The sequence below is a fragment of the Polyodon spathula genome, chromosome 15, assembly GCF_017654505.1.
Source record: "Polyodon spathula isolate WHYD16114869_AA chromosome 15, ASM1765450v1, whole genome shotgun sequence".
NCBI classification, from domain to species: Eukaryota; Metazoa; Chordata; class Actinopteri; order Acipenseriformes; family Polyodontidae; genus Polyodon; species Polyodon spathula.
This window is the reverse complement of record NC_054548.1, coordinates 18,893,657-18,907,872: the sequence shown is the minus strand read 5'-3', so window position 1 is coordinate 18,907,872 and position 14,216 is coordinate 18,893,657. Positions and strand designations below refer to the sequence as shown.

The following is a 14,216-nucleotide window of genomic DNA, read 5'->3' as shown; positions in this document are numbered from 1 at the left end:
GCACCATTTTCCAGGACAGCAGCTTTGTTAAAGAGACCATCGTGGGCAAATTGCAATAAAAGCATTCTTTTAATTCAACCCCCCAGACCTCATAGCAGAACCTTTTTAAATATGATGCGCTCAATCTTAAAAAAATAAAATCCTACATAACAAATTTAAAATAAAACTATTCTGAAGATACCTCTGCAAATGGACACTGTATTAAATGTACTTTTAAGTTCTTCAACTGGTCTTTCACTTTGGGTGCTACAGCTAAGCTTGCATTTCTTTGACACACTTTTTTTATTTCTCTTTTTGCTTTATTTGGGTTTCAAAAGGAACCCTTCCACAACCAGCGACGGTACCCTCTGGAAAGAACGTTATTATTTATTGAAACTGAAAAAATAAATGTTGAAGTCTGAATGCTGGCATATCAGAGCTCCATGAGTAAGGCTTGTCTGACGTCAACACAATTTTAGTTTTAATGGGTGATTTCCTCCTTCACCATTAACTGTCAAACTTGCTCAAAGGTCTTATAATCCTGATTGTATATGCATGAGAAGGACAAAAAGCTTTCACAAATTACAGTTCAAATATATTAAAATCATTAAACAAATATCTCTAAAATAGATTGTATATCACCCATGGACTCATGGACTGTGTTTATTGGTTCACCAGTGTTAACAGGAAACACTTTTTTCTTTTTCACATTTCCATCACAACATTACAATATTGAAAACACTAAAATGGGGTTTCATCATAGAACCATGCAACCTGGTTATGTATATTTCACACGTTCAAATAGGAAGAGAAGTGGTGACGTGCTGTTCTCCAAATAAATAAGAGGTCTTGTTTACTTTAGGCAGTGACTTCAAAATCAGAAAAACAAACATCTTTCAAACTGGTTAAATAGTCTTCACAAGCACTACAAATGTTAGTGGAAGAAAACAAATCCTTATTCTTTCTCTGTAATTAACCACACTTTGTCAGGTTCACTCCCCACTGACATTCGGAGTTGTCACCTTTGTTTGTCTCTTCCTTATTAGTACAAGCTGTTATTCTGTTTAAGTTGTCAATGTCCCACTGTTAGTGGAACTGTGTAGCAGTAGAGTCAGTGTAAATCAGTTCAATGCCACATGTTGACCTGCTATTAACATGGTGAAAAGTGTTGTCAGCCTTATTAGTTTAGTATAAACAAGCATGAATTAAAAGGAAAGAACATACTGTAATTAATTTGTGCATGTATTTTGGAGGAAGGTGTTTCACATGCATTACTGCTAGATACCCTGTGAGGTTAGTAACATTCATCGTCCACCACAGCTGCAAATATAAAAAAATGTAGTAAATAGAAAACTGGAGCTAAAATGTAACAGCGAGGGGTCTCCAAGAGTTGCCCCTGGAAAGGGACAGCTGTGTGATGTGCAGGGTGAGTTGTACAGTCAGGGAAGCGTAGGTTTCCTCTGTGGAACCTACAAAATAACAACCACACCTCCATTTGTGTTTAGCCATATTTGTGTTGCTTGAGACACAACATGAGCCAGATTGCAGCAGGGATGAAGAAACATTTGCTCTAATCAACATTTGGACTGACAGTTCAATCCAGGAAGCATCTGTAACAAGCTGCTTCCGGAGCACTGATACGCGCATTGTGTACTTGTGCCTGTCACCCAGGTCAACCCTGCTTTATCAAAAGCAGTGTGAAATTGCGTAGCCAACCTGCCTGACACTGGGTCTTGACCCTGGTAGGTTCCGACTGCTGCATGAAATTAATCGAAAGCCATTGCTAATACATTTAATTTTCCACATCACTCATCATTTTAACATTTAATGAGAACTATTTGCTCTGCAGAATGCATGAAATCCCTGAACTCTGAAACAAAAACCTTTTTGGGGTGGGGAGTGGGGTATAATTTTTTTTAATGCAAAAAGAGTGTCAGCAGCATTTTTTTTTATAAGCAATGTTCAGACTACATTTATTATTTTCCTGCTCATTGTTTTATATGTGATGTTAAATAAAAGACCTCAATGTCAATATGCTAAATATACATTATTATTAATCACTGCTAAGCCTTGGTTTCTTTCTATTTTAAGACATAAATAGACACCGTGCACTTTGCAATGAGTGACATTGCAGTTGCAATGAAAATCCACTCTTTGCTTGCAGCTGTGTACCTCCACTCTACAGTAAGAGTCACATGTCAGTATTACTGAAAGAAAAATACTTTATGGCAGATTGCTTTTGTATTGGTCATGCTCTCAAAATGTTAAACTAAGATGTGCAAAAACTAAAAAGGCATCTACTTAAGAACCGTGACTCATACTACTGTTCCAGTGTAATCATAATTACATATATCATAAAAAGAAATGAGCCGCAGTGAGTGAAAAGCACTGAAACTTGTACGGTCATAAAATGATTCAGCCAGAAAGCTAGCAAAAAGTCAATATATTACCTGTACCAAGACATGTTTGAAATGTGTAAAATTAATGATACATTGCACTTTATTGCATACATTATTATATTGACAGTACAATACATCTCTAAATCTTTATTTTAAATGGAGAACATACAGTATATCTTAAAATTATGCAGCTGCTAGGCTTAGCTGAGCAAATAGTTACTGTAAGCCGATTTTGTATTTTGTAATATTACTTGGGTTATACTGTTCAGGGCAATCAAACTCACACATTTTCTCATACTTAACCCGGCAAGCAGCAATGGTTCTTGTTGATAGCAGGTTTTTTTTCTACTTTTTAATTTACATTTTCTTTATTTTTTTTGCCGGTAGGAAAACCCAGAAACAGCAGCCTTGTAGTGTTTAATTTTTACATACAATAAGCATTTTAGACTAGCTTCTGATCCTGGTAGACACTGATGGTGAATATTTCAGCTTTACCTGTACAGACAAGACCTTCATGCGTGTCACAGTCTCTGTCATCACACTCGCAGAAGTCTCCAGAAACATACCACTCCTGAGACGCGCAGATGCATTTCCCACAGTGACAGGAGCCTGAAAGAAAAACATGTGTCAATGCAGTGTTTGCATAACAATGTAACTTTGTGTTTAATTTATCTAAGCGCTGGACAATAACTCTAATCTTAAAAACTCAGGACACAGTATGTCAAATACAAATGATCTGAGTGGCAAATATACTGGAAGGCTCATCAAATTGACTTTTTACATAATGTGACCATATGGCTCCATGTTCAGTGGACAGTTTGGGACATTTCAGGCTTTTCAACTCAATGCATTCTGGTAAGCGTAGTCCTGCTTCTCTTAAAGGAAGGAATGGTACCTGAGACAGGTAAAATGTACCAGAATCCATTGGTTTTTGAGTTGAAAAGCCTGAACTGTCTCACTGAAAACAGCCATATGGTCACCTTATTTTTACATTACATTTAATACAGCTTAATTATTTTTACCATTAAGTTAAACCAAGACATGTGTAGCTGTATATATCAATAAGGTCCACTGCCCTAGAAAATATTTTCAGTGAAAGCTTCCTACTATCGGCTTCCTTTTTTACATTCTACAGCTTCCTTTCTTACATTTTACAACTTCCTATTTTGAAACACAGGTGCACTGTTTAAATACCACCCTCTTACATCAAAATAGGAAACAATTAAAACAGATTTGAAAAAATAACATATATATATATATATATATATATATATATATATATATATATATATTAGTAAGTGACATAATGACAAGCACTTTTTGAACATCACAATGTTTTCAAAATCAAAACCCCCCTTGCAATGATTTACATACATCCATTTACAATGGACATCGGCAGCAATGTATTTATTAATGTATTTGTCTTTGGGACAGTAGAAAGCACAGAATAGAAACACATTACAACCAAAAGAATAGAATAACAAGCTGGATAATCTAGCACTGATGTCCCACTGATACAATCCTGAGCTTGTGTTAAAAAGGAAGGCTTCCCCTGGGCCCGGAATGCCAACCAGGTTCCAGCAGCATCCCTATTATCTATGAAAATTTTCTTGAAACTTTCAACACATTCCCTAACACTTTGTTGTAGCTGTAAGCTTTTTTTTCAAACAGCTGTCAAATTAAATTGAGAATTTTTGAAAGCTTAACATTGCACAGACCAGCTTTATAAGGAAGGATTCTTAACACTACCCCCCTTTCCCATCAACGGGAAGAGATGATGCATGATCACAGCCACCTGAAGGGAAAGCAGATGCCATTCAACCCATGCTATTTGTACTTACTTTAGAGATTTCTAAGTAGAGGCTGAGAAAAGAGGAATTCCATTTGTCTACTTGACTCTTTTTACTGAAGGGTCATCTCTTGTACAGAAGGAAGGTTTTCGCCTTGTCAGATTCTCAGTGGAAGTCCATTGAATTTATATTATGCTTCTTATGATGCAAGCCATCCAACATATTAATATAGTACCTCCTTAATTACCAAAAAATGACAGCACTTAAATTTGTTAAAACCCATTTCATAACAGGACAGTCAAGTGGAATTTTTTCAGTAACAATTGTGCTACCATTTGCTACCTGTGTTTTGTAAGCCATGTTTTTCATTCTGATTTGGGGTCATTGGACTTCAGGATATTACATTTGTAAATATAAAACTTGCCCCAGATTCCAGATCATTAAAATAGGCACCTGTTCCTCTTTGTTTATTTAGCTGCCTTTGTGACTTGCTGTCTAAAAAGTGAAACTGTCAGATATGTTTTTAGCATTTACAGAAAATAACCAATGAAAATGACAGAAAGACTAAGAGCAAAAAAACAAGTCATGTCTGTTTAGATCTTCCTCTTTGAGTTGTTTTGTCTTCAATATGCTCTTATTATACTGTAACTGTGGTTTATTAAACACCATTTTGCTTAATTGAACCATAGCTCAATGTGTTGCAGTGAATGGGCAGTCTACCACCCAGATTTTTTATTAATTGAAAAGGACAAGTTGGCTTAACAGCAGGGTTAACAAGCTATACCTGTTGTTGAAACAGCAAGAATAAACTATGTATTATTATTTATTCGTTTATCAATTAGTCTGACATTTTAACATAATTAGGAACAATCAATTTAACATGATTTTAGACATATACAAGTCTTGAAATAATAGTACACCAAATACTCATTAGTTGGAAAAATAAATGTAACTGTTACTGGACTTGTTAACAGGAGAATTTCAGTGATGCATTCAACATAATATGGGTATCTATCGTGGCAACCCATATTTGTCTAAACAACTAAGTACATTGTGTTATAAACCTAATGAAAAAAAAACATGTCTCTGATTGGCTGAGAACAATAGCAGGAGCTGCCATTAATAAAGTATTGTTTAAAATAAAATGTATAATATAATTACTCACCTGACAATGACTCTTTTCCTGTTACTTAAAGACCGTTTTTCTCTAACTGACAATCTGTTAATTAACTACTTGGAATGAATCCATTTCTTTGGAATTGTTTTTATTAAAAATCAAAAATAACTTATTTATTCAAATAGATTGTTCCACATGAACAAATACTAACACTACGCCATTTCATTCCCCAGTCGATTTTAACAAATTATCCTTTGATCAGTACATATGACAGAGAAACTCTGTTTCTGTTTCTAATCCACCATTCCAAACGGGAATTCCAGTCATGTAAACAGTGCATTCTATATTCTGAAACTGTCTACAGAATAAATTCAAAACTTAATTACATCCAGAATACCAGAATGAATACCCTCCTTGTTCAGTTATCCTGCACACGCTTTACTGGTTTATTGGCTGCCAATGTCCTGAAACATTTCCTTGGTGATTGGTTCCACCTTCATCTTAGATTTTGACCAACAACATAACATGTATCTAATTTCCTATTTGAATTATTTAAAATGTGGCACTATGCAGATACCACTATCTAACCCAATTAAATACAGTAGAACCAAAGGGCTAATGGATTTTAAGTATGTCAATGCCTTACTTTAAGAAAAAAATAACAATTCAGCTAAATGTTATTATTGAACACATTCAAATTAGGAAATAACGAGATACATTTAATGCTCCAGTCCACTTATAAGTGAGGAAAAAAGAGACATAACACAACTAATGGCTTCTTGCCATTCAATTGTCTTGATTATTGCCAGCCTAAATCAGTTTAGCACAGGACAAGGGGCACCGCCAATCATTTGCATGTAAGCATTAAGTTAAATAATGAATTTAGAGAAAGTGCATCAAGGTCAACAATCTCTTTTTTTTTGCTCATCTTCAATGGCTGCAAACTTAGATCAAATTAGAACAATAGAGTCCTGCAGTACCATTGACAAAAATAAAACAATTAAAACATGTATTAATCCAAATTAAAACATATCCAACGTATTAAAGAAAAAAAACTCTTGATAACATTAATGTTGTTAAGCGTCACAAGTGTGAATGATATGTTCACATAATCTAAATTAAAAGCAAAATAAACAGTAATATAGCCGAAATGGCAAACCAGATTTGCATGTCTTATTGTTGAGCATGGGTAAAACTTTATCGGTCAGCAAAGGGACACAAAGAGCCTTTATGGAAATAAAATGACACCACCGCAGCCAGACTGCCACATTTCTATCACTTGCAGTTCTACGGTGCAAACAATCCACACACGGAGCATTTGGAGAATCAAGCAAAAGTGTAACATTTTCCCATATGGAAAGACAAAGACACATGAATTACAGTAGCATTTCAGACTCTTTGGGCGTAGAGGGATCACTTTAGTAACATTTTTGAAATAAAGATTAGGGTGGTGTTGTTTTTGAGAAGATGGTTCTGAAGAGGTCATTACCTTTCCCTGTGCACATGACCCCATCAGATGTTTCACAGAGGCTCCTGCTCTCCTCTTCAGTCATGTTGCAACTCCGAACAAACTGGCAGAGTTTACCAAACCAACCGTCCTGGCAGATGCACCGCCCACATGAGCAAATGCCATGATCTGTTAGGTTAGGGGAGAATATGCATGGGTTACAAACACAACTACAACTTATTGGTTTCACTCAGCTCAGTATTTATAACTGCCTAAATGAATTCCCAAGACAGTAACTGCTTTAGAGCAGTGTTTCCCAGCCCTGTTCCTGGCGGCACACAGTGCCTTCTGGTTTTCGTTCCAACGCAGCACCCAATTGCTTAATTGAACCATATCAACAAACAAAAAGCTTGATAATAACGGGAAAATGCCCAGTTAATCACTTTATTAGTTCAATGAAGGGTTCAATTGAGCGCTGTGTTGGAACGAAAACCAGCAGACACGATGTGCCATCAGGAACAGGGTTGGGAAACACTACTTTAGAGGATCAATCTTTTAGAAAGCTAGCAGAAAGGCCCTGGGGAACTTGAAATGTGGTTCCCTAGCACCTTGCAGATAATCAAACACTTGCTAATGTAGCACATTTTATCAAACCATTAAGTCTTTGGAGTTCTGCTTAAAGACAAGGGTCCATTGTAATTCAATCCACAGAACTGTTATTATAGCACTATTGATTCCTGCTCATTTTGGTTGAGGATGTTTGATCTTTTATGGATCTAGTTGTAGATGATACAGTAAAAGTCAATGGCCTGCTGATGAAGGACTGCTTTTAACTGTCAATTCGTGTACACGTACAGTGTACCTTATCATACGTGATATTACTACTTAGTTTTACATGTTGGTAAGATGACCAACATGCAAAACAGGCTTTGAGATAAGTTCAATATGGTATCTGACATCATTCCCATACACAGTAAGGTAAATATCGAACATCTCTCTTGTTAAAGACAGTTTGTGCATACAAATGATTTGAATCATGCATATAGCTAACAGCAGCAGCCCCGGTGGCTTCTGAAGCCTGCTGTTGTTTTAAGTAGGATGCAGATGGCGTATAGTTACAGGTTTTCTTGCAACATTACTTTTTTCTCTCTCTTTTGAAAGCTGATTTCTGAAAACTTGGATAGATGGTGACTTTTATGTAAGCTGTGAATTCAATGAAAGTGATATGAAAGTTATAAAAAGAACAAACTGCTGTGAGGAACTGGTAACAGGAGTGCTTTATTTTTCAAACAGGAGGATCTGAAAACCCCTTTTGTTTATATATAAGGCTTGTTCTTATTTTAAATTGAAATGCAGCCCTGATTAAATCGGTATTCTTGTCACAAATTAGCAAAACAAGACCTTGTGCATTAAACCAGCACAATCCGAAAACTAATACATACTGAATACATTAATCTAATTGAATTGATATATTCACATCACTTTATAAATTGGTTTTATTGATTGGTTAAATACTCTGAGCATGTTTCAAATGATTTCATTTGGCTTGAAAAACTTTCATGAAATATTCATTTTGTTTATTTAGATTTTAATTGTGGTTCATCAAAGCAATTCACCATGGGTATTATTTTATGCTACCTCAGAACATTGATCCATGTCCTTTTTGATCCTTTTTGTGCTGTGGTTACTATTTATCTTTGTATTTATAGATGCTGTAGCAAGAATATTTTACCTGTATTTTTTAATACATACATGTGGCAAAGTGCCCCGTCCCTGGGCTATTTGTGTTGTGTTGTATGTTACGTGTAGTGTGTTACTGTTGGTGTATAGTAATTGGTACACAGACTATAAATGGGTCTGTGTAACTCAAGTGTTTAAAATGTATATTTGTATTTAGGCATGAGGATTGCACAGCACTTCACATGCAGGTAAAATGTAATAATATGTAATATGTAATAATACGAGGACTTGCACTTTTATTAATTCACGTGCAGTTGTACCAAGACTCCAAATGAATGATTGATTAGCAATCGAGTCTCGATACAGCTGCATAAAAGCTGCATGTTTTTACTCACTTGGGGTTGTGTGTTCGGTGAGTAGAGAACGGGTGTGGAGAGGAGAGAATTTAAAACGATAACTAAACGTAAATATATAAGCGTTGTTTTGACTCGTCATGTTTGTCTGTTAGTGCACTGTTTGTTTAAGTGTTAGTTTGTTTTGTTTGTCTATTTATTTTGGCGTCAAGTGCCTTGTCCTGTTTTTTGTCCTGTTTTATTTTATAATAATAAAACGCGAAGCAGCGCATCCATTTATCATTTCATCTTGCAGTACTGTATGTTTCTTCTGGTCTGACATCCCCACTACAGCCGTCTTTGTCACAATACACATGAATGTTTTTACAGTAAAAACCTTTTAATGTTACTGTGCTATTATACTTTGAATGTTAGAACTTTTTGATACTTTAACTTTCATGTAAACTTTCTAATCTATGACTGGTACATGTGAGTGATATTAAATGGAGTGTGACAATAATTTCTAAATGATATTATCAGGAGCTTGTCCTTATATAAACCCACTGTATTCTGGATATAATTTGGTGATAATAAGCAGATAGTTATTTTGACAAGAGTAATATTAAACAGGTTTGATCATATTTATTGATAAAAATGTGTTTAGAAGTTTCCAGTTGTGTCCTGTAGGCAATCAAATGATAGAAATATGCAATATAATCAACAGTATAGTTAGCTGTATGGCTATTCAAGTACATTTCAATTTGTAAACACATTATTGTACATATTTTTGCATGCATTTTGTGTATCACTTTCTTTATGTATGGTTGTAACTTCATCAGCAAGTGTTAACAGTAACAGTACTGTACCGGTACTTTCTTCCAACTTCAACTTCATTAACCTTAACAGACTACACCCATAGCATCTGGCTTTCATTTTCTATTTCCAGACTAGTTCACTGTGACAAGACGAGCCTTTGCCAATCAGCCAGCCACTTGCAATGAGTCTGTGAAAAAAATCTTGGCCACTTAAGGACTCGCTCATTTAAGCAAAGCACGTTTCACTAGGGCTTTGAATAGCTGTCAAATAGCAAATGACCTTCGCTCACTCTTCTCTGTGCTCTGAACTGAAGCGTAGGCTACATGGATTAAAGACAGCTGTCTGTATCCTAACACTCTGTCTGTTTCTCTATGTGCATGAAAACTTTTGTCCTAGCATTAGAAACAGGTTGGCAATTTCTGCTTTTTTTCACAATTTCTACTTTTTCAGTATGACTGCACGGTAGTGCACTGGAATGTTTTGGCACTGAGTCACTGTTTGTCCCTGCTATTTTCAGGACAATAAGTCCATGAGAAAAACAGAAGGAGACAGACAGATAAGTGAGCTGGAGGTCCAATGTTTCATCAGTATAAGATGGACATCATAATGAAGTCTGTCTGATGTTGATAAAAGGTCAGTGTTCTCCACTAGCTCCATTTTGACGTAGATGGTGAGTCAGTGTGGGTCTTCAAGGATTCGTTTAACATGTGATAGTCACAGTATTAATAGGAAACTGTTTACATAGTTCCTCCAGGTTTCTTCACAGACGGCTAAATAAACCCGAAAATGTTTATTGTAAAAACTCTAGGAGAGCAGAAGATGCAGTGTTGGAAAAGATATTTTGATTGAAAACTTTACTCATTGCAACAATTTTTTTAAGATGTCAATAGTAACCAATAGAATGCTGTCAGCCTGCCAAATGTTATAAATGTGAACTTCTGTTAACAGTTTTACAATTCAAATTGGATTTCATGTGTTAATTTGTCTTCTACTTTTCAGTAGTGCTTTACCAAATTCCAATATGTACAGTGTATATTTTTTGACAATAAAAAAAAAAAAAGTTATAGGCATTTCTAAAATGGCTCATTAAGATCTTATTTGCAACAGCTCCTACCTTCTGGTAGGAGTATAGAGGTACTGTGCAAATAAGCAAATAGCATGAGCAGACTAAAAACAATCTTATCAGTTTAAACAATGTCTGGTTCAATTCCTTTGAAACAATGTATCAAATTGCTTGCTGTTCACATGTACGTTCATTTGGTCCTTTTCCATTTTTTTCAGGACCAAGTCCGTTTGTGTTCACAGAGCAGTTTGCAAAAACAGATTAGTTATGGCTTTATCCAATTGCTCAAAATACAATTTTCTTTACTGCTGCAAATACTGTGCTTTTTATTAATAGGTCTCTCATCTTGAAATAATTTTGACAAAGTTTCTTCACCTTAAGCCTACATTGTACACAGTTTCTATTAAATCCTTCTCATTTAGTCTTTAAGAAAATGTTTTATTATTATTGTGAGTTTTGTCCAGTTCAGCTTGGATTTTGGTGTATAGCAATATTTAGTTTCAAGCTTCAGTTTCTCGCATTGTCAGTTCCCTGACACATTTTGGTTTTTGCTTTACTTGTTTCTTCAGAATTAGAACTAAACTATGCATGAAATGTTTACTTCCGAGTCAGGTTACCTTGAATATTTTGTTTCCTATGTGCAAAAGGACAGAGTCCAGCAGTTGTTAACACTGAGATTTAGCAAGCGGACCAAATGGAATGAGACCACCTCTATAGGTGGACCACCTCTATAGGTGGTACGGTTCATTTTCAAGTGGACTTTGTAGTTCGCTCTTCATACCAAACGTACCGAATCATAACGAGTGCAAACCAAATCAGTAAACACACCCAGTGTGAACATAGCCTCAGACCAGTAAGTCAGGGTAATTAGATTACATTGCATTTTAATTCCACATTGAATTTTGCTTTTTTTCTCTAATCCATTAAGTAGATTTGTTGACTGTTCCAAACAACAAGATAAGTCAGTAATAAATCACAGATAAGTTGGAGCTGCATCAATGAGAAAAATAACTTGCTACATCTGTTTTAACATTGCATATTTCGAGAGACTTTCCCAATCCATCTGTGAAACTATACATTTGTTTAGCAACTTTAGCTATTCCATGAGAAGGGGTCCATGAAAAAAAAAAAAAAACAACATCCATGTGCATCTTGCATAGTAGCGGTAATTTTTTTAAGATATTGCAGGATTCTATTTAGGAAAAAAAACATTTGTTAGAGAATAGATTCAGTTCTAGTTCAGAGTTCTTAGTTTGCTTTGATGATGCATCAGCAAAATATACAGTAGCAAGATTAATTGAAACAGCCATGATTGGCATATGAGATAATAGAAAATAAAGTGGGGACACATTTTATTAAGGCAACTACAGACCAATCCAATCTCAAGACCTGTCTAAGCACCAAAGCTGCAGTCCTATGTGTATGTTTAAACCTTTCACACTAATGCCCCATCTTTTATTGCTGATTGATCCATATCAGAGGGCAAAGATCTGGTAAATCCAAAGCTCAACTGAACTGATCCTGAAAGGAAATACAACAAGCACATGCCTGCTTTGGAAGATACTTGTATTTTTTTCAGGTCAAACTGTCAGGATACTGCAGCAGGTGATGTTTTTAGAATAAAATCAACATTACCAGTTTAATTCTTCAGACTGCGAGCTCAGTATCCCCAGAGATTTGGAAAAGTGAAAGTCATGTTAACTGTGATTAGAGCAATCTGCCCAAAGGCTCAGACCAGGACTGTATTAGTACTAGGCACATACATATCAGCAGTCCACAGAGAGACCACCGACTGAGAACTTTTTGATATAAGCCCCAAGACCTGTGGCAAAATACATTGTTTGTGTCTTAGACTGAGAGCCTGAGGGCCTGAGGCGTGACTCTGTGTTAACATTGAGCATGTTTTTCCATTCAAACATGTCTGGACAGCAGACGCTACCCAAGCCACAATGCAGCCATATCTGCAGGATATCACTGCCAACCAGATGATCTTTTGTTTGATTAATTAAATACTGCCAAGGGCCATAGAACAGTTAATAGTGGAATTCAGAGCTGCGCAGCGGCAATGGTGAAAGGGAACATTTTTAAAAATAAGCAAAAAGGGTTAAAGCTTTGAATATAGCGGGGTTCTGAAAACTGTAGCTTTCTACATCCCCATGTGTTGCTAAAACTGCTTAAATAACATGCTTGTCATTTTACTTTTTGTGGTTAACATCCTGACAACTTTTCATACTTTAAACTGTGTTTCAAAGCTCTTTTCAAAATGTCCGCTCTAATGCACTAGGGTTTGAGATATGTCCTCTAAATCACTGCAGGCAATGCGATTAAAAAAAAAAACATATCAGCAAGTGCTCTGGCTTTTCTGTTCAGTACCACATCATGGATCATTATTGCTGTGGTACCAGTTTGACAACGTGGGCAATAATCTAATTTAGTAATCTGTGTTACTTAAAATGGAGTGGACTATAGTTCCAAATGCCTGCAGTGGGCAAAGTGGTTTAAGTTTGATTATTATTATCATCATTGTTACTATTTTTAAACAACAATATTGACTCATTAGAACCTTTTACTTTCAAGTACCTTTTACTTTCAATCATTATGAATTCTCTAAGACATATGAGTCATATGTGAAGGTTCAATTGGTATTTATAAAGATTAAATAATGTCAGTGTAATCTTAAATGAAGAGTCCTCTATACCCACTACAAAGCCAATTACCTACTTACACCCAAGAAGTTGATAGCAGATGTCTGAAGGAGAATGACTGTACAGTAGGTGTCCACCCAAACTCACTGGGCATCTGACCAGTAGGGGGCCCGTGTTAGCAGGGTGAGGTGAAACAGTTTACCATAGACTACACATTTATGTATTTTTTCATATTGGAGAGTTGTGTGGAGTTGCATATGAGCAAAAGGGGTTAAGTCCTGTAACCTAGGTAGCTCAGAAAGTCACCTACCCAAGAGGCCCTCTCAGTCAGCTGCTTACCTTTAGACTTATTTGACAAAAAAAAACCCAAACAAACAAACAAAAAAAAAACCCCTATATTTCTAAAATGAAATTCAATGTGTTACTTGAATTTGACTCAAGGTCAGAAATCAAGGTCTAGAAGCAGTGCACCTATATTTTTATTTGGGCATACATTAATGCATAATGATTCATATTGTATTAATAATAACAGAAATACATGGTGGCTGGACTTGAGAATTTGCAAGTGACATTGATAGATTTTTTCTTCCTTAAATGGTGGTCAGTGAAGCTTAATAATAATTATGAACCGGGGAAGTACAGTGTGCAGCACTGAATGCAAAAATAGAATAAAGCAGTTAAAATAGTAATGATTTCACCATTAAAGGTAAATAGATAACCAGTTAGAGGGATGGGTGTTGTTATAAATGGTTTGTTATGTTTTTAAAATTGCAGCTTTATAGTTTTTGTAATTAATAAATACTAAATCCTGTTGCAGATTGAATCTGCTACCATGTTGTTTGAATGTTATTATGCTGCCATTTTGATTGAATTACACACCCAGAGTCCTGCATTTAAATTCGACAGTGTCATTACTATTTAAGGTAGGCTGATCCTCTTCAAGCACTG

General features: G+C 35.7%; 1 protein-coding gene across 1 annotated transcript in view; it reads right to left on the bottom strand.

Moving 5' to 3' along the window:
* LOC121327875 (integrin beta-like protein 1) overlaps window positions 1–14,216 on the bottom strand; it is an 87,383-nt gene that overhangs the window by 4,269 nt on the left and 68,898 nt on the right. Inside the window, exons 9-10 of the mRNA XM_041272171.1 lie at window positions 6,775–6,921; window positions 2,874–2,987 (exon numbers count right to left, since the gene is read on the bottom strand). Of these exons, the coding sequence (XP_041128105.1) occupies window positions 2,874–2,987; window positions 6,775–6,921 (261 nt within the window). The remainder of the gene's footprint in view (window positions 1–2,873; window positions 2,988–6,774; window positions 6,922–14,216) is intronic.